Here is a 23,806-nt window from a genome sequence, read left to right on the forward strand (position 1 = left end):
TCTGGTAGCCTCTCGGGGGCCTCTGTTTGATAATATGTGAAATAAGGGAATTAGACTTGCTGTTCTTCTAGGCCCCTTCCCATTTCTGAAATTCTCTTAGGGCAAAGCAGTCGAGAGACAGCAGCTTCCTCTAAGTCCCTGGTACAATTTATATTATTGCTATTCAGACCATCCCCAGTCCCTTGCCTGTCTTTGTGCCATAGTGGGAAAGTTGAGGAACGCTGACCCCTGCTGAGGTCGGAGGCTCAGAGAGTTACCTCAGTGATTTCATTAGCATGCCACTGAGGCTTTTCCTGGAGAAAAGCCTTTTCACTCACTAGCCATTTGTGATTTTCTCCTCCTTATTTCAAAACGAGGAAAAGATTTCTTTAAGCAAGGACAGGACCAGTATCCTGGGATGGCAGGGCAGCATGAGGAACACGCTTCAAGGCATAACACTGTTTTCAGAAGGATATTCCTTTTTGGCGTGGGGTAAATGAACCCCTTAAATGTCCTTAATCTGTCTTCATAGCTGGAAGGTACCATATCACGGCCTTCTCTTCCCTCCTTCCCTATTAAACTGATACATTAAGATCCCATATGGATAATAGAATTTTTATCTAGCTTTAAAGTTTAAAACTACCAAAAAATAACCCCTTCTAGAAATCAAAGCTTGTTCCCAAATCATGACCTAAGTCCATCCTTTCCCTTGCTTGGAGATATTACCCAGTAAGATGGAAAAAATAGAGGCTTGAATTTTTTCTCCACCGTTTAGCATTTGACATAGACCAAGTTCCTTAAAGTTTGGGGATCTCACTTTTTCCAGTTCATGGTTGAGGTTTTGCATGTGAGAGTGGGTTTGGGAATGTTTGTTATCGACTTCTAGACAGCAGATGATGTAGTGGGAGAAGCAGCAGACCCTGGAAACAAGGAGACCTGAGTTCCAGTCTAACTAGTGATTTGCTGGGATTCAGTTCAACTTAACAGACAATGATGGAGTGCTTATTAAGTATCTGTGGGAGTTAGGATATCTTTGCTGAGAGGTAAATAGAAAGACCGGACAGTGCCTGCCCTCAGGGTACTTCGGTCTTACTGACCAAATCAGACATGATCCAGTGAAAAAAAAGTGTGTAAAATACCGTGTAAACCTTAGGGGGCTGCATCAGGATATTCTTACTCTTGTGAATGGCAGTGTGTTAGTAGATAGAGTGCTGCTTTTGGAGTCAGGGAGGCCTGGGTTCAAGTCCTCTTTCTGAGACATACTGGCTGTGTCACTGAACAAATCACTTAACCTGTCTGTGCTTTCAGTAGCAGAGAAGATGCCAGCCTGTACTGTACACATGGGAGTATGTGGACTTTGAAATTCCCTTATCTGATCACAGTCTGTTGTTGCACCTCTCCCTCTGCCTTGCAACCCCAAACCCTCTCTGCCGTCCTCACATTGACCTCTTAATTTTTCCCTGGGACATCACCCTTGACTATATTCTTCTCCCTTCCCCACCTTGACACTCCCCCTTTTCTTGAGTTCCTTGGCCCCTTATCCTATCTCTGGTCTTGCCCTTGGGCTCCTCCTACTGCCTACTACTTCCTAAGCCCCTATTCACATGCTGGAGACGTGATGTCACTGCTGACTGGGTCCAGGATAAATTTATATGAATGATTTGGGCTGGGTTCTCACTTCTGCCAGGCACTCCTTTTTTTCTTCCCTAATCAGCTCACTATCTCACAGTGGTGTTTCCAGAACCATTTCATTCCTCCTCAGACCTCCCATGGCTCACTTCCCCCCTCCTCCCACCCCAGTCCTCTTAGCTGAGAACTTTGTCCTATAATTCACTGAACAAATTGAGCCCTTTCCCAAAAAGCTCTCTCTTTCACCAGACACGTAACCTATTGGATCACTCACCTCTGTCTCATATAAAAAAGTGGCCCTTCTTGCCAAGACAAATTATTCTCCCTGCTCAAGTGACCCCATCTCATCTGCTCTCATCCTGTCAAGTACCCCTTTTATTTTCTGCACTTGGTTATCTTTGTTTTCTCCCTTCCCTGTCTACCCCATTTCCAAAAAAAAAAAAAAAAAAACCAAAAACAAACTTTCACTTGGTCTATTTGTCTTCTCTAGTTGTCTGTCACATCTCTTCTCCTTGATGCGGCCAAACTCCTGAAGAAGGCCTTTATGGTGGTTGCCTCCTCTTTCTTTACTTCCATTCTCTTGACTCTTTGCATTCTACCTTCTGACTTCTGACCTCCTCTTTCAACTGAAACTGCTCTCTCCAAAGTTGGAGATGATGTTTTCATTGCCAACTCTGATGGATTTTTTCTCAATCCTCATCTTTCTTGACACCTCTGAGGCCTTTGATACTGGCAGTTACCCTCTTCCCCTGGATACTCTATTCTCTCTAGGTGACACTATCCTCTCCTGGTTCTCATTTTAGCTCTCTGATCAGTCCTCCATCTTCTTTGTTGGCTGGTCCACGCCATGCCCACTGGATGTCCCCCAGGCTTCTCTCCTGAGGAGTCCTCTTCTCTTCTCCCTCAGTAGTCTTTCACTTGATGATCTCATCAGCTCTCTTGGCTTTAGTGATCATCTCTACGCTGATGATTCTCAGATCTACTTATCCACCCCTAATCTCTGTCCTAACCACCAGTCTTGCATCTCCAGGAGCCTATTGCCTATCTCAAACTGGATGTCCAATAGACCTCGTAAGCTCAACTTATCTAAAACTGAGCTCACTAACTTTCCCCCCAAACTCTTCCCTCTTACTAACTTTCCCATTACTGTGAAGGACACCACAGCTATCCTCCCAGTCAGCCAGGTGCCATGTTCGACGACTCATTCTCTCACACGCCCTATATCCAATCCAAATGCTCTTGCTTTAGACTTCATATCATCCCTTCTAGTCACCTCCCATCTCTTCTTTAGCACTGCCAGTGCTGCTGTCCTGATGCAGACCCTCATTGCCTCATGCTTGGACTTTTGCAGTAGCTTTTTAGTTCTCTCTACCTAAGTCTCTCTCTGCTGCAGTCCATCCTCCACTCAGCTTTCAAGCGACTCTGATTAAAGCATAGATCTGAACATGTTAACCCTTCCCCAAACTTTCATAAACTCTAGTGGCTCCTTATCAGCTCCAGGATTGAGTCTAGAATCCCCTCTTTGGCATTCAGAGCCCCGTATAACTTGACCCCCTCCTACCTTTCCAACCTTCCAACACCTGACAAACCACCACATACCTGAGATCCAGTGATCCTGTCTTCCTTGCTGTACCTCGTATGAGAACAACATCTCTCAACTTGGTGCATTTTCAGTGACTGCTCCCCACCCCCAGAGTTATCTTTGACCTCATCTCTACCTCCTGGCTCCTTGGGCTTCCTTTAAGTCTCAGATGAAATCCTACCTTCTAGAGGAAGCCTTTCTCAACCTTCCTTAATTCTAGAGCCTTCCCTCTGTCGATTAGCTCCAGTATCTTGTATATTGCTTATTTATACATAGTTGTTTTCATGTCGTCTCTCCCATTAGCTTGTGGGCTCCTTGAGATCATAGACTGTCCATTGGCTTTGTTTGTATCCCCAGTGCCTAGCACAGAGCCTGAGGCCTCATAGACACCTACTAAATGCTTGTTGACTGACTCACCGTTTGTCTGTTTCCTCAGTGAAATCAGTTCCTCTCCTATATTTGACTTGGGTTGGGTCACCTCCTTTTTTCTGAGTCTCCCTCTCTTCACATGTAAAATGGAGCCATTGGACAAGGCATGTTCTGTCAAGTTCATTCTAACTCTAATGTTCTGTGATTGTGTTATTTGGGATAAGCGACTTTGGCTACATGACCTCCGTGTTTCTCATCTGTAAAAACTAGGGAATTGGGCTTGACATATTTAAGGGGAAGATCTACCAGATCTAAATACCATAATATGAAAAAAAATTATATTGAAAGCAAAATGCCAAAAGCCCATTTTAATTTTCGGCCAAGCATTTAAAGAAATCCTTATGCAGTTTATCCTGCAATATCTAGTTTCACCACCAGGTGGCGCCGCCATATCATCAGTAAGGCAAATTGCTGAAAATCCAGTTTGTGTTTTCTAAGATCTTCAGGAAATTGAAGAAAGGATGGGCTACTTAAAGGAAAAGTGAAATGCGGGAATTTTAAAGACAACATCAAGTTTGCAGAATAGCAAAGAGAGAAGATTCCCTCTATGTGCAATAAATAATTAATGGGATTATGGGAAAATCATTGGATTCATCTTCAGAAAATGGGTTCAGTTTCTGTTTCTTGGAAGCCACTGTGCCTTGGATACATCACTTAACCCGCCCCCGACCCTTGACCCTAGTTTCCTCCTTTAGTAAAATGAAGGAGTTAGTCCAGATGATCTCGTAAGGTCCTTTCCATGTCTCTGTTCTCTGTTTGTGAATTTTCACGATCCTGCATTGGTAGTTGTAGCGCCTTTCATTAAACCAAGGGCTGCATGCATGATAACTGAACTCTGCCACAATGTCATGAAAACCCTATTCTCTGATATCATTACAGTTATGACTGTATTCCTTTGGAACTAACGCTCCCTTTGATGTTTTATTGTTAAGCAGCGCATGCTTATATTTGTTGACACTCAACATATGACTTCTTACCGTTTTGTCATTTTCAGATTAATCGAGCCCCCAGCTTTGGAACTGATCAGAAAATAGATTATGATGTAAAAAAAGGAGTGTTGCTTAATGCCCTGAAGTTACTCAACATCAGGTAAAAATATCTCTTTCATTCCAAAACTTTATTTCTTTTTCTTCATGTTTCGCACGAAAACCCATATTCTCAATTTAATTTCAGTTGGAATAGGTCTCCTCTATCCTAAATCCTCAGATCTACCGGTGGATGTAAACTCTTGTCTATTCTATCTCAGTACCAACTTACCCTCACCTTTTGCGTCCTTATGGTATTTTGCTCACAGAGTTTCAGTGAATGTTGTTGAATGACTGTTTATATTTACACAGAGAATTATATAAAGAGAGGAGGGGAAAGAGTATGAAGAGTGAAAAATAATTTTCTTGGTTATATAAAACATAGAGGTATGAAGAGATTCAGGCTAAGGAAGAGAAGAGTTGGGATGGTGAGGAATGATTGCTGCCTTCAAATATTTGAAGGACTAACTTGGAGAAGGGGGAATATTCTGTGCAGTTTAAATAGGCACAGTTACTACCAGTGAGTGGAAGTTCCATGAAGGTAAATGTTAGCTCAGTAGGAGGAAGAAGAAATATCTAACAGAGATGTGTCATGGATCTAATGGGCTTCCCATCCCTTGAATTGTTCAAACTGGAAGCTGAGTAGCTGTTCTGTTCGGTATGTTATAGAAGAGATTTGTGCATTAGGTGTGAATTTGAAGCCAGTGGCCCTCTTAAGATGTCATACAGTTCTGGGATTCTATGATCCATAGATCTGACTTGTCATGTTTATAGTCTAGAAGAAGTACAGGACACTTCAGAGTCAGTCCTTTGTGTTGATCTCTGCAGGGCTGCTATCAGAGCCAGACTCCCTGCTTACAAGAGGGACTTTCTTAAGTGTCCAAAGCTGGAAAGGGGTCATTCGTTATAGGAGACAAATATAAGACTTTGATGACTTCTTTGAGAAAGCTTCCTGTTCCAGGACCAGACCTGGCTTGTGAAAATATGTGAGGTAAAATAAAATGAAGAAGGGAAAAGCAAAGGACAAAATGATTAAAAAGCAATTGTTTTTCAGTTGTTTGCCAGATGTTCTATTTCAAGGGTTCTTAAACCTAGGGTCTGTGGATAAATTTCAAGGGGTCTCTGAGCTTGGATATGAAAAAAATGTATTTCAGTTTAATTGGTTTCCTTTATAATAATCTGAATTTTATTTGATACACCTTAAAGTGTTATTCTAAGAAGGGATTGGTAGACTTTGGCAGATTGCTAACAGATACCCTAATACAAAAAAAGGTAAAGAACTCCTGCATTAGTAAGATGTCATTGACATTTTCAGCAAAGAAACTCTGTGAGCAGTTGTGAATGTTATTCTTTGTTTCCTGCATTCCTTCCTTAGCGAAAGCCTCCCTTATCTTTTTAGGTTGGCTGAATTGTTTGGTCATTGTTTAGCTTGCTCTTATCATTGCCAGAGAAGCAGGAGAGATGGTGTAATGGATTAGAGAGCCAACTGTGGAGTCAGAAAGATGGGTTCAGGTCCCACACACCGGCTGTGTCAACTTAGGCAAGTCATTGAAACTAAACTGTCAGAGACTGTAGGTTACAAAAAAGTTGCCAGTCTGCACCAGTAGAGGGGGTTACTACATCCATGAAATGACAAGTATAGACCAAAAAATAATAATAACAATAATAATAATAATAATAATAATAATAATAATAATAATAATAATAATACTCTCTCTATGAGTGAGGTCCAGGACACTGACCTATACCAGATTTCACTCTGGGGTTTGTTGTATGTCATCCAGAGAAAGAGAAGTCAGAGAGTTGGTTAGTTGTGCCTTCTCTTTGTATCTGTTAACATTGCTCCTGTTGACATTGACCTGTACACCTATCCCTTGTATGCCATTTCCTGCCCCACATCAATTTTTTTTAAAATCTTTTTTTTGTCCTTAACTTTCCTTGCCAGCTCTTGCTCCCTTTAAACTTCGAGGTCCGTGGCATTCTGCTTCTAGAGCAGTGGCTCCCCTTTTTTGTATTCAATCCCTCTACTCTGCCATCTTCCGCATTAGTTTTAAAAGATCTGCATTGATCAGGGAGTTCCCTGGGCATGCACATCGAGCTCTTTGGGTAACACCCTACTCCTACCTCCCACTTCCCACTTTCTTCCTCATCGTAATTGTGTTTTTTTGTGTCTTCAGAATTTCATTCTTGAGAACTTCTCATTTCTCCTGGACTGATTTCCCCTATAGTATTTTTTTAAAGAACTATGTAAATGAGTAAATATTATTTGTTGCGTTGACCACTAGAATTAACCAATCTTTAAAAATCTGTGGAACATTGGATTTAGAGCTAGATGAGACATCAGAGGCCATCTGGCCATATACCCCAATCTTATAGTTGAAGAAACTGACTCAGAAAGTTGAAGTAATTTGGCCAAGGTTACATGTGTTTCTCAGAGAGTCATTATCACCAAATCACAAAACATATGATTGTTAAGAGACCTCAGAGACCATCTGGACCAACCCATGCCTGAAGTGCTCATCCAGCCTCTGCCTGAATGGTTTCATTGAGGGGAAACCCACTGTGTCTTTAGGTAGCCCACTGCGCTTTTGGATAACTGCAGGAGTTTTAAGATGTTTCAGATGTTCAATCAACACTTTGTTGTTTGAAGGTCATAGGCTCAGTTCCTATGAGTACCATTTAACTTTGTGTAGCTAGAATTTTTTTTCTCCTCCTTGGCTCTATTTTCTGCCTTTTCCGACCCAACCTATATACCATTGCCAAATCCACTTTGAGTACGTTAATCTCGTACCCAAGAGCCTATTGCTTATGGCAGTTGAAGGCCTTCCCTGATCTAGTCTTACTCTGTTTACTTAACCTGATTTCCAGCTACTTCCTGGTAAAACCCACCAGTTTCAGTTCAGCTGGTTGTTATTTCCACACGCTTTACGTCCCAGGGCAACTTTGCTCATGCTCTTCCTCCCCAGGAATACTTTGCCCGTTCCTCTCTGTGAATCCGCAGCCTTCCCTTCAAGACTCTTGACCATCTCTGCCTTTCGAGCATCTAACTCCTTCAGCTCACATTCGTTTCTCCTTTTGTCGAACTCTGATAAGAATTATGATTCATATCACCTAATTATGCTCTATTTATTTACTGTTTAAGATTGTTCTTATTCTGGGTACCCATTTCTCATTAACTAGATTGCATGCTCCTTTAGACGTAGGTCCATGCCATATCCTTTTTTGTTTTGGTATTTACCATCTCCCCTGGTCTGGTGTTAGCCAGTTGCAGAGTAAATAAAATCTTCCCAATTAATTTCAGCATGACCCTCAAGTCTGTGTCATTGGCATATGCCCTTAGTCAGCAGGGAAAACAGAAAGACGTGGAAATTGCTGAGGCTGCTCTGTCTCTGCTATCGGATCAGCCTGCAGCTAGTGGCAGACTGTCAGCATCGTAGGTGACCCAGCATGTAGAACACCGGACCTAGAGTCAGCCTGACCTGAATTCAGATCCCTCCTTGGGCACCTTGTATTTTGGTGTTCCTCTCTGGGCTGGCTCCGGGTATGTTTTCTGGCTCCCTCCTGTGCCTGGAATGCTCTTCCTCTTCACCTTTGCCTCCGGGTTTCCCTGACTTCCTCCAAATCCTAACTAAAATCCTGCCTTCCACAGGAAGCCTTTCTCCGTCTCTCTTAGTTCCAGTGCCTTCCTTCTGTTGATCATTTTGTACCTATCCTCTGTAGAGTTTATTGGTACATACTTGTTTGCTTGTCATGTCTCCCATTAGGTTGTGAGGCACTTGTGGGCAGTTATGATTATTTACCTTCCTTTGCTTACCTCTTCCTTAGTGCTTGGCTCTGTACCTAGCATGTAGTAGGTGTTCAATAAGAACTTATTGACAGACTATATATTGACAGACTATGCCTGTCCAGACGACTTTGCTCAGCTCAGTTAAATCCTATCCACGGGCAGGTCAAGACGTCGGCCTCACGACATCAGTGGTTCCCTTTGAGAATGAAGGACAAACAGCAGCAGCAGCAGCAATTCAATGACTGCCTCAGTTTCTCCAGATAGTAATGCCTCTTCCTAGGGTTGTTGTCAGGATCAGTTGAGATGATGTTTGTAAAGTACTTTGCAGACCTTAAAAGCACTATAAATGTTCTAGCTATTATTATTATCATTATTAATGAACACATATGGCAGTATAAATCTTGTAATAGGGAAGGAGCCTTAGCATTGCCCTGGGACCCCGCAAATGTTAAAGGACGCAGAAGAGAGTAAGATCTCCCATACCCTACCTGGAGTTGATCCTCTGTGGAGGATTTTTGGAAGGGCAAGAACATACGAGGTGAGTTGGCCTGATGAATGGGGAGATGTGAGTGCTTACTAAGATGAGATCGAGGAAATCCTCAAAGTATATGTAGAACAGTTAGGAGGGACAGGACATCTTTTGCCCTCTCACTGGGAAACGTTCAGTTGGCTCCATGATGGAGTTCCCAGGCTGAAGGAGTACTCTCTCTTCTCTTCTTAAATGTTTTCCAAAATGCTTTTTCTTCTGTTAGGGCTTGTTGAAAGAAGTCCTAATGCAGAAAGGTTGTTCCCCAGCTAGGCCTCTTGTGTGCTTCAAGCCTCATGAAGGCAGGGGCATGTTGTGCACACAGCATGAACCCCAATCCATCTCAATGATCCAGCCATGGATTATCTGTGCACTTGCACATACCATGCTCCACTCCATTCCTAGAATAAATTCTTTCTACATCCTTTACTGCTGACATTTTGTTATTCCTTCTATGATCAGCTCGAGCCCCACCACCCCCTCGATTCTTAGTTCCTTTATCACTTTCCCTCTCTGATTGACTTACTCCTCTCTCTTTGATCCTGTTCACTTAAAATATTGTAACTTATATTGATGTCACTTGCTGTGGATGTATCTAATTACCTTTCTAGGTTGTAAACTCCTGGAGGTCTGAGATTATGTCATTTTAAAAATCTTTGTGTGTGTCCCCAGTGTCTGGCATTTTACTGTACACACAGTAGGTGCTTAATGAATATTGGGTGAAGGAAGGAAATACAAAAGTCATGTGGACCTCCTGAAGCTATGATGTAATAAGATTTTTTTTAAGACCCACTATGAGCTCAAGTAATAAGAGCTAAGCTCTTTGTTGTAATTAAGGAGATATTGTTCCATAGTAAACATCTAAACTGCATGTGGAAGATGAGCAGAATAGCATCTGGCATCGAGGGATCATCAGCAGAGATCACTAACACCGGATGGGGATGAAGTTTGAAATGCTTACTAAATTGGAAAGGAAGAGGGAGGGCAACTCATGAGGGAGAGGGGCAAGATGATGGATGTTGTGGGTCAGGACTGGAGAGCTCGTGAGGGGTTTTGAGTAGGAGGAACAAGGTGTTCCATTAAGAATGTATACAAAAGGTTTTCGGTGACTGTGGACCTTGAGGTGAAGAAAGAAGACCGGGCTGAGCTGATGGAAGCCAAAAGCTGCTTTGGCTGTTGTGACTTTAGGTAAATGTAGATGCTCCTATAAATGTTGTGTCTACTTAAGTAATTTCCTCACTCATAGCGTACTGGATTTGAGGCCTCTCTGTTTTGTTTCTGCCAAGGGACTTGGAAAAAGAAAAACAGGCGTTCAACTCGGGAGAATTATTTCTAGGAAAATCACTCTTCTTGGTGGTAACCCTCGGTAGTGAAAATTCACCAGAGAGTCAGACATTTGGGAACGTAAGGAGCTGAGCATCTCTGTTCTATATCCTGACATACCTTCCTACATAAAAATACCTATTTTTAGGACAGAGTTGAGAAACAAAACATTTAATTTCATTCTGCTTTGTGAGCCAAGTATCAAGAGACGGTAATTATGTTTGTATCTAAAATTGAAAAAACACAACATACTTTAAAAAGTCATTAGTGACATTATTCCAGAAGCCCATGTAGTGAAGATATTATTTCGCAGAAACTGTTCCTGGTTGTCTCTCTGTATTTGTTTCGATTTCTGTTTCTCTTCTGTTTATGTTTCTCAGATGTGTCTGTCTTCTCAGTATCTGGGTAACTTTTTCTGGGGCTTCCTAAAGTAGGTGCTTCCATTGGGATTATTATTTATGTGTATCTGGTGTTCCCTCTGTTTGTTTTATTCTATGGGCTTGTTCTCTCTCCTGCCCCCTTCTTCCTTGTCCCCCTTCTGCCTCTGTGTTCCTTACCTGTCCATAATGTGAAAGAGTATCAAATTGTTATATTCATTAATACCTACGTGCCCATTTTTCTAATTCAAAAGACAATTGAGTCGAAGTTTAAAGTTTCTTTCTCGGGGGACGGAGCCAAGATGGCCGCTGGAAAGCAGGGACTAGCGTGAGCTTCTGCTGAGTCCCTCCAAAAACCTATAAAAATGGTTCTGAACCAATTTTAGAACTTCAGAATCCACAAAACAGCAGAGGGAAGCAGGGCTCCAGCCCAGAACAGCCTGGATGGTCTCTGGGTGAGGTATATCCCCCATGGAGCTTGGAGCTGGGAGCGGAGTGGAGCAGAGCCCAACGTGAGCAGCGAAGACCAACCAGACCAGGAGCCAGTTGGAGTGTGCCCTAGCGCCCTGAATCAGTGAGCTGTGGCAGTTACCAGACTTCTCAACCCACAAACACCAAAGACAGCAGAGAAGGTTAGTGGGAAAAGCTGTGGGAGTGGAAGGAGTTGCTGTTGGGCCACCGCCCCCAGGACAGGGGAGGTGGGGCAACTACAGAAGATCAGCTGCAGTTGCTTCCAGCCCCAGGCCCACCTGGTGGGAGGAATTAAGTGGTGGATCAGAGCAGGAGTGCACAGCCTGCTGAAGATCTAAGTCCAGTCCGAGTTGGGGGTTCTTGAGGAAGGAGGAGTGCTGGTGTGGCAGAGCTGGTGCATCCCCCCAGGCGTGGAACATAGTTCTCTAAACTCTACAAGCAGTCATACCCCACTGAAAAACTCAAGGGTCAAGTTAGTTGGCTGGGAATATGGCCAGGCAGCGAAAACGCACCCAGATTCAGTCTCAGACTTTGGATTCTTTCTTTGGTGACAAAGAAGACCAAAACATACAGACAGAAGAAGTCAACAAAGTCAAAGAGCCTACAACAAAAGCCTCCAAGAAAAACATGAACTGGTCCCAGGCCATGGAAGAGTTCAAAAAGGATTTGGAAAAGCAAGTTAGAGAAGTAGAGGAAAAATTGGGAAGAGAAATGAGAAGGATGCGAGAAAACCATGAAAAACAAGTCAATGACTTGCTAAAGGAGACCCAAAAAAATACTGAAAAATACACTGAAGAAAACAACACCTTAAAGAATAGACTAACTCAAATGGCAAAAGAGCTCCAAAAAGCCAATGAGGAGAAGAATGCCTTGAAAGGCAGAATTAGCCAAATGGAAAAGGAGGCCCAAAAGACCACTGAAGAAAATACTACCTTAAAAATTAGATTGGAGCAAGTGGAAGCCAGTGACTTTATGAGAAATCAAGATATTATAAAACAGAACCAAAGGAATGAAAAAATGGAAGACAATGTGAAATATCTCATTGGAAAAACCACTGACCTGGAAAACAGATCCAGGAGAGATAATTTAAAAATTATTGGACTACCTGAAAGCCATGATCAAAAAAAGAGCCTAGATATCATCTTCCAAGAAATTATCAAGGAGAACTGCCCTGATATTCTAGAGCCATGGGGCAAAATAGAAATTGAAAGAATCCACCGGTTGCCTCCTCAAATAGATCCCCAAAAGAAATCTCCTAGGAATATTGTCGCCAAATGCCAGAGCTCCCAAATCAAGGAGAAAATACTGCAAGCAGCCAGAAAGAAACAATTTGAGTATTGTGGAAACACAATCAGAATAATCCAAGATTTGGCAGCTTCTACATTAAGAGATTGAAGGGCTTGGAGTACGATATTCCGGAGGTCAGTGGAGCTAGGATTAAAACCTAGAATCACCTACCCAGCAAAACTGAGTATCATGCTTCAAGGCAAAATATGGATTTTCAATAGAATAGAGGACTTTCAAGCTTTCTCAGTGAAAAGACCAGAACTGAATAGAAAATTTGACTTTCAAACACAAGAATCAAGAGAAGCATGAAAAGGTAATCAAGAAAAAGGACAAGAAAAAGAAATTGCAAGGGACTTACTAAAGTTGAACTGTTTTGTTTACATTCCTACATGGAAAGATGACATGTATGGTTCATGAGACCTCAGTATTAGGGTAGCTGAAGGGAATATGCATATATGTGTGTGTGTGTGTGTGTGTGTGTACATATATATGTTTATGTATATATATAAGTGAATGTGTATGTATGTATACATGTGTGTGTATATGTATATGTGTGTGTATATATATATCTACACACACACACACACACACACACAGAGAGAGAGAGAGAGAGAGAGAGAGAGAGAGAGAGAGACAGAGCAGGCACAGGGTGAGTTGAAGGTGAAGGGAAGATATCTAAAAGAAATAAAATCAAATTAAGGGATGAGAGAGGAATATATTGAGAGAGGGAGATTGGGAGAGAGAGAATGGGGTGGATTATCTTGCATAAAGGTGGCAAGAGGAAGCAGTTCTTTGGGGGAGGGGAGAAGGCAGGTGAGGGGGGAATGAGTGAATGTTGCTCTCATCAGATTTGGCCTGAGGAGGGAATACCATACATACTCAATTGGGTATCTTACCCCACAGGAAAGAAGAGGGAAGAAGATTTAAAAAAAGGGGGGGGATGATGGAGGGGAGGGCAGATGGGGGTGGAGGTAATCAAAAACAAACACTTTGGAAAGGGGACAGGGTCAAGGGAGAAAATTCAATAAAGGGGGATGCGTTGGGAAGGAGCAAAATATAGTTAGTCTTTCACAACATGAGTATTGTGGAAGGGTTATACATAATAATACACATGTGGCCTATGTTGCATTGCTTGACTTCTTAGGGAGGGTAGGTGGGAAGGGAAGAGGGGAGAGAATTTGGAACTCAAAGTTTTAAAAACAGATGTTCAAAAACAAAAAAAAAGTTTTTTCATGCAACTAGAAAATAAGATACACAGGCAATGGGGCATAGAAATTTATCTTGCCCTACAAGAAAGGAAGGGAAAAAGGGATGGGAGGGGAGTGGGGTGATAGAGGGGAGGGCTGACTGGGGAACAGGGCAACCAGAATATATGCCATCTTGGAGTGGGGAGGAGGGTAGAAACGGGGAGAAAATTTGTAATTCAAACTCTTGTGAAAATTAATGCTGATAACTAAATATATTAAACAAATAAATAAATTAAAAAAAAACAAAAAAAATTTCTTTCTCTCTTAGAAAAAAGGATTTTTTTAAAAATTTTATTTTTGTTTATGTGTGGCCCTTGAGTGACTTTTCCCCATCTTGTGGATCAGTGACTGACTAGAAAACAGGTTCCTTCCCTCCAGTTTAAACTTTTTAGATAAAGTAGGTCTGATCCAGAGGTTTAAACTGGATGGTTTTTCACTCACTCGGATCCATCTGAACTTGACTTGGTGATATGCTCACATTTTCCTTTCTGTTCGTACAGCTCCATTATTGCCTGATTTCCACCCCCCCCCAAGATTTCTGTCTCGTAGGCAGCTGTTTGTAGTCCTTTGGGATGCAGTAGGGGTGTGAGGCAATCTCTTTGTTGTCCGTCATCCTTGCTTTGTGATCAGTCTGGCATTTCTTGGAATGATAAACCGCCACTCGTCCCTCCACTAGCCCTGAATTGCCGAGGGACTCTTTGTTTGTCACAGAATTATGCAAGCCTGTTCTATACATCATCTCGCCAGAGTTGTGGTCAAGGTAAACCTGTGCCCCGGTGATGTGCCCCAGCCCTCAAAGGCAGGGCTGTTGTGCATCCCCCTGTAAACCGTGTAGCCCAGCTCTCTCTGTAGATGTCGCAACTTTTCTTGAAGCCCAGACACCACATTGGCAAGCAAAAGAACCTGATACACTACTTGTTCACTTTGGATCCTGATTCTGTTTTTAGAATCAAGAAGCTAGAAAAATACGTATAAGTGAGCTCTAAGTACTTTAGGGAGATGGACCCCTCACAAGACCCCATTGTGGATGTTAATTGGGCACTCTTCTGGGGCTCACTTGATTTCCTTTTTGCATCTGGGTTTTCTCTCTTTGGGGTTGTTGACATACATGGCATTCCCCACTCCTCCCTCTTTTGTGAAGTGAATTCACTTGCACCCTTATTTCCAGTTAAACAAATACTTGTTGAGGGCTTGCTGTATGTGGGCACCGTGTGGGGTTCCAGATACATTATAGAGAGTTTTGATAAGAAAGACATGCTACTGGGCCTTTGTGGGGCCTACAGCATAATAAAGGGCTGTCACCATCTTAAGAATGACAAATAACAGCTGCCCGCTCTGGGTTTGAGTCCCCACCCAGATAATTACTGGCTTTGTGACCCTGGGCAAGTCATTCAACCTTCTCAGTGTTTGGGCCAGCTCTCTTAGACTGGAAGTTGCAGGAGCTATGTAGGGAGCTGGCTTTGCTCATACCAATAAAATTTCAGCCACGGATAACCACCGAAAACAGACACACACACACACACACACACACACACACACACGTCACACACACCTCAAAAGAACCCAAAACAGAACGCCCCAAAATAGCCTTCATACAGCTCTCATCTTCATACAGGTCGTCACAACAACCCTGAGAGGGTGGTACTCATGATTCCCATTTTGTGGATGAGAAAACGGAGGTCCAGAGAGATAGACTAGTGTGGGGTCCCATAGCTAACAAGTATTTGACACAGGATGTGAACTTGGGTCTTCTTGCCTCCAGGTCCAGCAGTCTATGCATGATGTCATGCTGAACTATCTTAATAATAATTAATCTATAATAAATGAATACCTGAGACACGTATAAACAAGGTGCAGTAGGAGATTTGACAAGTGGGGGAGGTGGGGATAATTAGCAGTGGGCTCAGAGAAGATGGCTTCCTAGAAGAGGTTCCGTTTAACTTGGGCTTTAAAAAGTAGTTAGAAATTAAAAGGGATGGTGGGAGTATGAGAGTGTGTGGCCAGAGTGGCCTTTGTTTTCTTTGAGTGACTCAGTTTATCTCATTGAGCCTTGCTGGGTGCTGGGTCTGAGGCTTCTCTTCCAGAGCGGGAAGCCCAGAGGCCCATGCCTGGGAGCAGAGAACTTCCTGTGTGATGATTCATGGGGCTGGCTGAGGGGAGGTGTTGACTCCAGAGCCACGCCCTATTGGGTGTTAACCTAGTCTATGCCAGGGGGAGGGGCCAATTCAAGAACCAATTGGCCCTGGTTATTCAGGCGGCGCTTGATGATGTCAAAAACTCTATAAGAGGGGAGAAGATGGCTTGAAGATTCCTCTTTCCTTTTCCGGTTGGTGAGGGAGCAGTGGCAAGCATGACTCTGGGCAAGCCCTTGCCCTCGGGCTGAGCCCAGATGTTGGTAACTATGAATTGTACTGGGTCTGTCTGTTGATATTTGTAATTTGTTTGTATTTTGTTCTGAAGTTCAGGGTGCTGGTTTTTCCCCCGAACTAAATGAAAGTTCTGAACTTCAGGGTGCTGGCTTTTCCCCTTGAAGTAAGTGAATGAATCTGTATTTGGTCTGTCTGTTGATGCTTGTCTGTATGCTCCCCTGAACTAACTGAATGCTGGATTAAAGTAAGCTGGTCAACCCCTTCACCGTGCTTTCCTTGTTTAAGCAGATAAAAAGAACCTGTGCTTTCCCGGCGTGCTGGCAGCCTCCTGGGTGGATCTTACGCCCCACAGAAGCTGCTAGCCGGATTGTTAAAACAGAGTGATAAGGGGGGTTTGTGTGACGGTTGCTGAACGTGGAGATTGAGAACCAAAAGGGACATCAAAGGTCATCTAGTTTTGTCCCATGATTTTACAGACAGGGGAACTGAGCCTCATAGGGGGAAAGTGACTTGTCCAAGTTCATACATACCCATAGTAATAATATTCTTTGCCTTTTACTTGAAGATATCGGACTGTGCCTGTGGCTTCTCTAGAAAGAAAGCATCACAATGTGAGGACTTATAATGGGGCTGAATGTGTATTATCTGGAAAGGGACTTACTGTAATGTTCAATGAGTTCATAAGGAACACATCTTATTTACGCAACGCAATTCCCATTCCTTGGCAATTCTGTGTATGATGGAAAAACTCATACCTTGTTGAATTCTAATCACTCATCCATGTACTTCATCTTTTAGGACGAGTGACAAAAGGAGAAACTTGGCCAAACAGAAAGCGGAGGCTCAGAAGAGACTGTATGGTCAAAGTTCCATGAAGAGGCTCTCGCCGGGCTCCTCAGACTGGGAAAAACAGCGACATTGCCTGGAGAGAAGGAAAGCAGAGTTGGTATGATAAGCTTACACAAACACCTGATGCCCCTTAAACTTTCTGGTGAACGTACCGTGTCAACTTTCATTTGTGACATTTCTTAATTTCTAGAAAGAGAGACTTGCCCAGGTTCGTAGGCAGGTATCCAAAGAAGAGCACGAGAACCGGCACATGGGGAACTACAGGTAACACTGCCTTCTGCTTTCTTGTACAATCCGAAGACTCGATGAGCTGGTCCGCAGACCTTTACTAAAGGACTGCTCTGTGCCAGGCTGCATGCTGGGTCCGGCTCGGGGCAGGAGAAAGGCAGGGAGGTGGAGCCCTTTCTCATGGGTGTCTTTCTTCTCTGGTTTGTTTTTCAAACTCTTTAATTTCATATTTAATCCAAAAGTAACTTTTTAAAAATCTTATATCCTTCAAGTGGCAGGGGAAGCTGAGATTATCCTTGAAGGCATTGGGATATTAACATCTGGTGGTACCCAGGAATCAGTGGGTCCTGGGCAGTTACCCCTCCAGCTTAGTCCTCTCTGGTCATTGTGTGATAACATTATATTGTAATTGCCATGGGGCAGGATTCAGGCTGGGGGGCATGGAGGACGTGGTCTGGTTGGTCACTGACCACGGGGTCTTAGCACCCAGAGCCAGAAGAGCTCTCAGAGGTCATCTACCCAAGACCGTCATTTTTTAGATGAGGAAAGTGAAACACCCAGATGGGAAATCCTTGACTGTGACTCTCTTCACTCAGACAGAGGTGCAGTAATGAAAATCAAAAGGCATCAGTATGACCCTGCATACACATTACCTTTTGCTCTTATTTATCGGGTAAGGTATATGTTTTATAGGACATGAATGAAATGATTGAACAAACAAAAAATGTTTTACAGGCTGGTGTTAAGGAACTGTCTTCTGATTCTTATGCCTTGGTTATTTTCTTATATTTATTTTGTTTCAGTCTACAATTCCAGCTTTATTTAAAGGCTTAACAGAAGCAGATGTCCTCTTGTCAGGGTCTTCTTCTTGAAGCCTTCAGAGGACCCCTCTTTGCATCACTGTCCATGTGGCTTCCACCCATACAGGTCACAAGCTTCACTACCTTATCATTTCTTTTTTTTTTTTTAGTTTTTTTTTTAATTTAATTTATTTATTTAACATATTTAGTTTTCAGCATTGGTTTTCACAAGAGTTTGAATTACAAATTTTCTCCCCATTTCTACCCTCCCCCCCACTCCAAGATGGCATATATTCTGGTTGCCCTGTTCCCCAGTCAGCCCTCCCTTCTGTCACCCCACTCCCCTCCCATCCCCTTTTCCCTTCCTTTTTTGTAGGGCAAGCTAAATTTCTACTCCCCATCGCCTGTGTATCTTATTTTCTAGTTGCATGCAAAAAACTTTTTTTTTTGTTTTTGAACATCTGTTTTTAAAAACTTTGAGTTCCAAATTCTCCCCCCTCCTCCCTTCCCACCCACCCTCCCCAGGAAGTCAAGCAATTCAACATAGGCCACATGTGTATCATTATGTATAACCCTTCCACAATACTCATGTTGTGAAAGACTAACTATATTTTGCTCCTTCCCAACCCATCCCCCTTTATTGAATTTTCTCCCTTGACCCTGTCCCCTTTCCAGAGTGTTTGTTTTTGATTACCTCCACCCCCATCTGCCCTCCCCTCCATCATCCCCCCTTTTTTTTATCTTCTTCCCTCTTCTTTCCTGTGGGGTAAGATACCCAATTGAGTATGTATGGTATTCCCTCCTCAGGCCAAATCTGATGAGAGCAACATTCACTCATTCCCCCCTCACCTGCCCTCTCCCCTCCTCCCACAGAACTGCTTCCTCTTGCCACCTTTATGGGAGATAATCCACCCCATTCTATCTCTCCCTATCTCCCTCTCTCAATATGTTCCTCTCTCATCCCTTAATTTGATTTTATTTCTTTTAGATATCTTCCCTTCATCTTCAACTTACCCTGTGTCCGCTCTCTCTCTCTCTGTCTCTCTGTCTCTCTCTCTCTCTCTCTCTCTCTCTCTCTCTATATATATATATATATATATATATATATACATAGATATACACATATATACACATTCACTTATATATATACATAAACATATATGTATGCTTATTCCCTTAAGCTACCCTAATACTGAGGTCTCATGAATCATACATGTTATCTTTCCATGTAGGAATGTAAACAAAACAGTTCAACTTTAGTAAGTCCCTTGCAATTTCTTTTTCTTGTTCTTTTTCTTGATTACCTTTTCATGCTTCTCTTGATTCTTGTGTTTGAAAGTCAAATTTTCTATTCAGTTCTGGTCTTTTCACTGAGAAAGCTTGAAAGTCCTCTATTTTATTGAAAATCCATATTTTGCCTTGGAGCATGATACTCAGTTTTGCTGGGTAGGTGATTCTAGGTTTTAATCCTAGCTCCATTGACCTCCGGAATATCGCATTCCAAGCCCTTCGATCTCTTAATGTAGAAGCTGCCAGATCTTGGGTTATTCTGATTGGGTTTCCACAATACTCAAATTGTTTCTTTCTGGCTGCTTGCAGTATTTTCTCCTTGATTTGGGAGCTCTGGCATTTGGCGACAATATTCCTAGGAGATTTCTTTTGGGGATCTATTTGAGGAGGCAACCGGTAGATTCTTTCAATTTCTATTTTGCCCTGTGGCTCTAGAATATCAGGGCAGCTCTTCTTGATAATTTCTTGAAAGATGATATCTAGGCTCTTTTTTTGATCATGGCTTTCAGGTAGTCCAATAATTTTTAAATGATCTCTCCTGGATCTATTTTCCAGGTCAGTGGTTTTTCCAATGAGATATTTCACATTGTCTTCCATTTTTTCATTCCTTTGGTTCTGTTTTATAATATCTTGATTTCTCATAAAATCACTAGCTTCCACTTGCTCCAATCTAATTTTTAAAGTAGTATTTTCTTCAGTGGTCTTTTGGACCTCCTTTTCCATTTGGCTAATTCTGCCTTTCAAGGCATTCTTCTCCTCATTGGCTTTTTGGAGCTCTTTTGCCATTTGAGTTAGTCTGTTTTTTAAGGTGTTGTTTTCTTCAGTGTATTTTTCAGTATTTTTTTGGGTCTCCTTTAGCAAGTCATTGACTTGTTTTTCATGGTTTTCTCGCATCCTTCTCATTTCTCTTCCCAATTTTTCCTCTACTTCTCTAACTTGCTTTTCCAAATCCTTTTTGAGCTCTTCCATGGCCTGGGACCAGTTCATGTTTTACTTGGAGGCTGTTGGTATAGGCTCTTACAGTTTATTGACTTCTTTAGGCTATATGTTTTGGTCTTCTTTGTCAGCAAAGAAAGAATCCAAAGTCTGAGACTGAATCTGGGTGCGTTTTCGCTGCCTGGCCATATTCCCAACCAACTAACTTGACCCTTGAGTTTTTCAGTGGGGTATGACTGCTTGTAGACTAACGAGTTCTATGTTCTACGTTTGGGGGGGGATGTGCCAGCTCTGCCACACCAGCACTGCTCCTTCCCCAAGAACCCCCAGTCCAGACTGGGCTTAGATCTTCAGCAGGCTGTGCACTCCTGCTCTGATCCGCCACTTAATTCCTCCCACCAGGTGGGCCTGGAGCCGGAAGTAACAACAGCTGTAGCTGCCCCACCTCCACTGCCCCCGGGGCTGGAAGCCGAACCTCGAACTCCTTCCACTCCCACAGCTTTTCCCACTAACCTTCTCCACAGTCTTTGGTGTTTGTGGGCTGAGAGGTCTGGTAACTGCCTCAGCTCACTGATTCAGGGCGCTAGGGCCCGCTCCGCCCGGCTCCTGTTCTGGTTGGTCCACGACGCTCAGGCTGGGTTCTGCTCCACTCAGTTCCCAGCTCCCAGCTCTGTGTGGGATAGACCTCACCCAGAGACCATCCAGGCTGTCCTGGGCTGGAGCCCTGCTTCCCTCTGCTATTTTGTGGGTTCTGCCGTTCTAGAATTGGTTCAGAGCCATTTTTTATACGTTTTTGGAGGGACTCAGCAGGGAGGTCACGCTAGTCCCTGCTTTCCAGCTGCCATCTTGGCTCCGCCCCCTCACCTTATCATTTCTGATGTTGTTTGTGTCCTCCATAAATCCTCCAGAGAGGAAGGACCCATCTGGGGCATTAGAGACCTTCTTTTTACCTGAATTACCTTAGAATAAGTGGTAGAAAATGAAAGGAACTGGGTGGCCAAGCCTCCCTTGTGCACCTTGAATGTGTAACATTAGCCACTTGGTGGGGAGAATGAGTGCTACTGTAGCCATCTAGCAAAGGCCAGAGGAGAATGAAGTAGGGGCCAGGGCAGCTTAAAGCTCCCTGCTTGGTGCTACACTTTTAGATGTGAAATGCACTTCATGTAGGCCTTGGCTTTTCCTTTGGGCCACCTTTATAAAAAAAAAAAAATTTGCTTAGTAAGCATTTACATGTGCCTTTGAGGAGGGCAGGGAGAATTCCTTCTTCCTTTGTTCCTTTTCCTCCCACAGACAGAGCCAAAGAGGCTTGAGAGCCAAAGTAGTGCAAGAGAGCTTTGTACAGCCTTGAAATGAAGGACTCATAGTCCCTCATGGTGAGGTGTATTTTGCTATGTAGCTTGCTGCTGAGAGCCAGTAAAGAGATACACATGCTGTTCTCTATCCACAAGTATGAAGGAAGAGGAAGGGAGTTCAGTAGCTGGCTTTACTTGCACATGAGGAACATACACAATTCACACTCAGTCAGATACTGCATACTACAGGGGCCAAGGGTTTCACCTGGAGGTGAATGAAGTCGACTTGGGCAAGGCCTGGCTCAAACACCAATATACAATATCTGATAATACCCATGGTGCTTAAGGATAAATGTGAGAACTTCTGATCCTTCCCCAGCCTCTGCTGGGTGGGGAATGTGGCAGCACCTGGGGATTGATTCTGAACTATGGGGTGCCAGGGCAGGGTGGCAAAGAGGAGGGGAAAGGATAAGGAAGACATATGACCAAGAGGGAGAGAGAAAACAAAGTTGGAAGCAAGAAGGGGGTGGGGCTGGCATGGGGAGGGAGCCCCTTGTATAATGTATTGTAGTGTGGGAGGCTTAATGCTTAAGTTTGTTAACAATGATAACATGGGAAATATTTTCCCCTCAGTTCTGTGAAGTGAGTCGTCTATGTGTTGTCATTCCTTTGTCCAAGGCCGTTCATCGAGTAGTGTCTGAGATAGGCCTTGAACTCAGGTCTCCTGACTCCCAAGTCTGACATTCTTTCCACTCCATCATGCTGCCTTCCATGGTGGTGGTGGTGGGGGGGGGCAGGGGCATTGTATGGGAAAGGTTCTGGTGAGCTCAATACCTGTGTGCATCATAAGGAAGAAGGGAGTAGAAAAGGCCCCCAGGGGCCTCTGGAAAGTTGAGTTAGGCTGCCATCATAATCCCAGCTCTGAGCACCTGCACTGAAGACTAACCAGAGTCATGTGGGACAAGAAAGCTGAGATGTTTTTAAAGTCTTCATCTCCACAAGCCATTCAAACCCTCTTTGAGTTAACAATGTGGAAAAGTCTGCTGGCCCTCAGACAGCAGGCAGAGGCATCAATCAGAAAACATTTATTCTGCACTGGTCACCGTGCCTGAACCCTGAGGCTACAAAGTGAAAAGTGAGACATTCTGACCTTCAGGGAGCTTATTCTCTGTCATAGAACAGACATGGCATTTAAGGAGCTGTTTTATGATTCTAAGGCCTTGGTAATTTTATTCTATCAATTGTGTCTGACATTCTGTCAGAGGAGAGCACATGGGCACATAGCATAGGTGTATATGGAGGAGGACGTCTCTGGATGTCTACAAATGAGAGAACCTTTGCGATCCCTTCCAACTCTGGAATGATGATTTCTTGAGCCAAGGTGATTTTTGCAGGGTTGGGGGAAGGGGAGCCACTAGATGTTGTGAGAATCAGAGGAGGCCCTAGGGTAGAACATGGTGATTGAGTTGAGCTTTGAAGGAATGTAGGGAATTATAAGAGGGAGAAAGAAGGAGGGAGTGCTTTCCAGATATGGGGAACAGCAAAGAGGTGAGTAATGAGATATTTGTGTGAGGAATAATGGTCAAACCTATAATATGTAAGATGGCTAGTAATAAGTAATAAATTTGGAAAGGTAACCTGGAGTCAGATTGTGGAAGGCTTTGAATGCCGAACAGAAGGTTCTGTTGGTTCTGGAGGTAATAAGGAACCATTGAAGCATCTTGAGCAGGGCAGTGGCATAGTCACACCTGTGCTTTAGGTCTATCACTTTGCCAACTTTATAGAATATGAATATACAAACATATATTTGGAGAAGGAAGAGCCTGGAGGCAGGAGACTGGGAGACCATAGAAGGTACTTAATTGTGAGCGGTGCTGAGGACTTAAACTAGGGGAGAGGCCATTGAGAGATGATGGAGGTGGATGGAAAATGACCTAGAGGTATAATCGATAGCATCTAACACCTGCCTGGTGAGGGCGACTGAAGTTGAAGTTGTTTAAGGAGGGAGAGGGAGAGAGAGAGAAGGGGAGAGAGAGAGAGAGAGACTGACTGGAGGGAGGGATGCTGGAAAATCAGGTAAATGAGGAAGAAGACAAAATTATACAAGTATTGCTGGGAGGATGAAAACCTATAAAGACAGGAAAAGAGGCTTTTAGATAAACATAAGATGCAAGCAAGAGGTGGCACAGTGAAGGGAGAGTCTTGGGGTGGGAGGAGGGGAGAGAAGGAGATGATTAGAACAGAGAAGGAAGAGATTTTGACTTCTATTTTTTAAACCAAGGACAGTGATTTTCAGACCAAAGCAGCTGGGTTTGTAGAACAGTCCTTGATGCTTCCCTGCCCCCCACTTTCACGGAGCCTTTTCTGATCCTGTTAGTTG

At 43.3% G+C, this 23,806-nt stretch overlaps 1 protein-coding gene across 2 annotated transcripts in view; it reads left to right on the forward strand.

The window, feature by feature from the left end:
• Positions 1 to 23,806, forward strand: part of TTLL7 (tubulin tyrosine ligase like 7) — a 212,292-nt gene that overhangs the window by 117,655 nt on the left and 70,831 nt on the right. For both annotated transcript variants that reach the window (XM_036758272.1, XM_036758273.1), the window contains exons 10-12: positions 4,614 to 4,708; positions 16,830 to 16,977; positions 17,071 to 17,144. In XM_036758272.1, the coding sequence (XP_036614167.1) occupies positions 4,614 to 4,708; positions 16,830 to 16,977; positions 17,071 to 17,144 (317 nt within the window). The remainder of the gene's footprint in view (positions 1 to 4,613; positions 4,709 to 16,829; positions 16,978 to 17,070; positions 17,145 to 23,806) is intronic.

Source organism: Trichosurus vulpecula, chromosome 4, assembly GCF_011100635.1.
Source record: "Trichosurus vulpecula isolate mTriVul1 chromosome 4, mTriVul1.pri, whole genome shotgun sequence".
Classification (NCBI taxonomy): Eukaryota; Metazoa; Chordata; class Mammalia; order Diprotodontia; family Phalangeridae; genus Trichosurus; species Trichosurus vulpecula.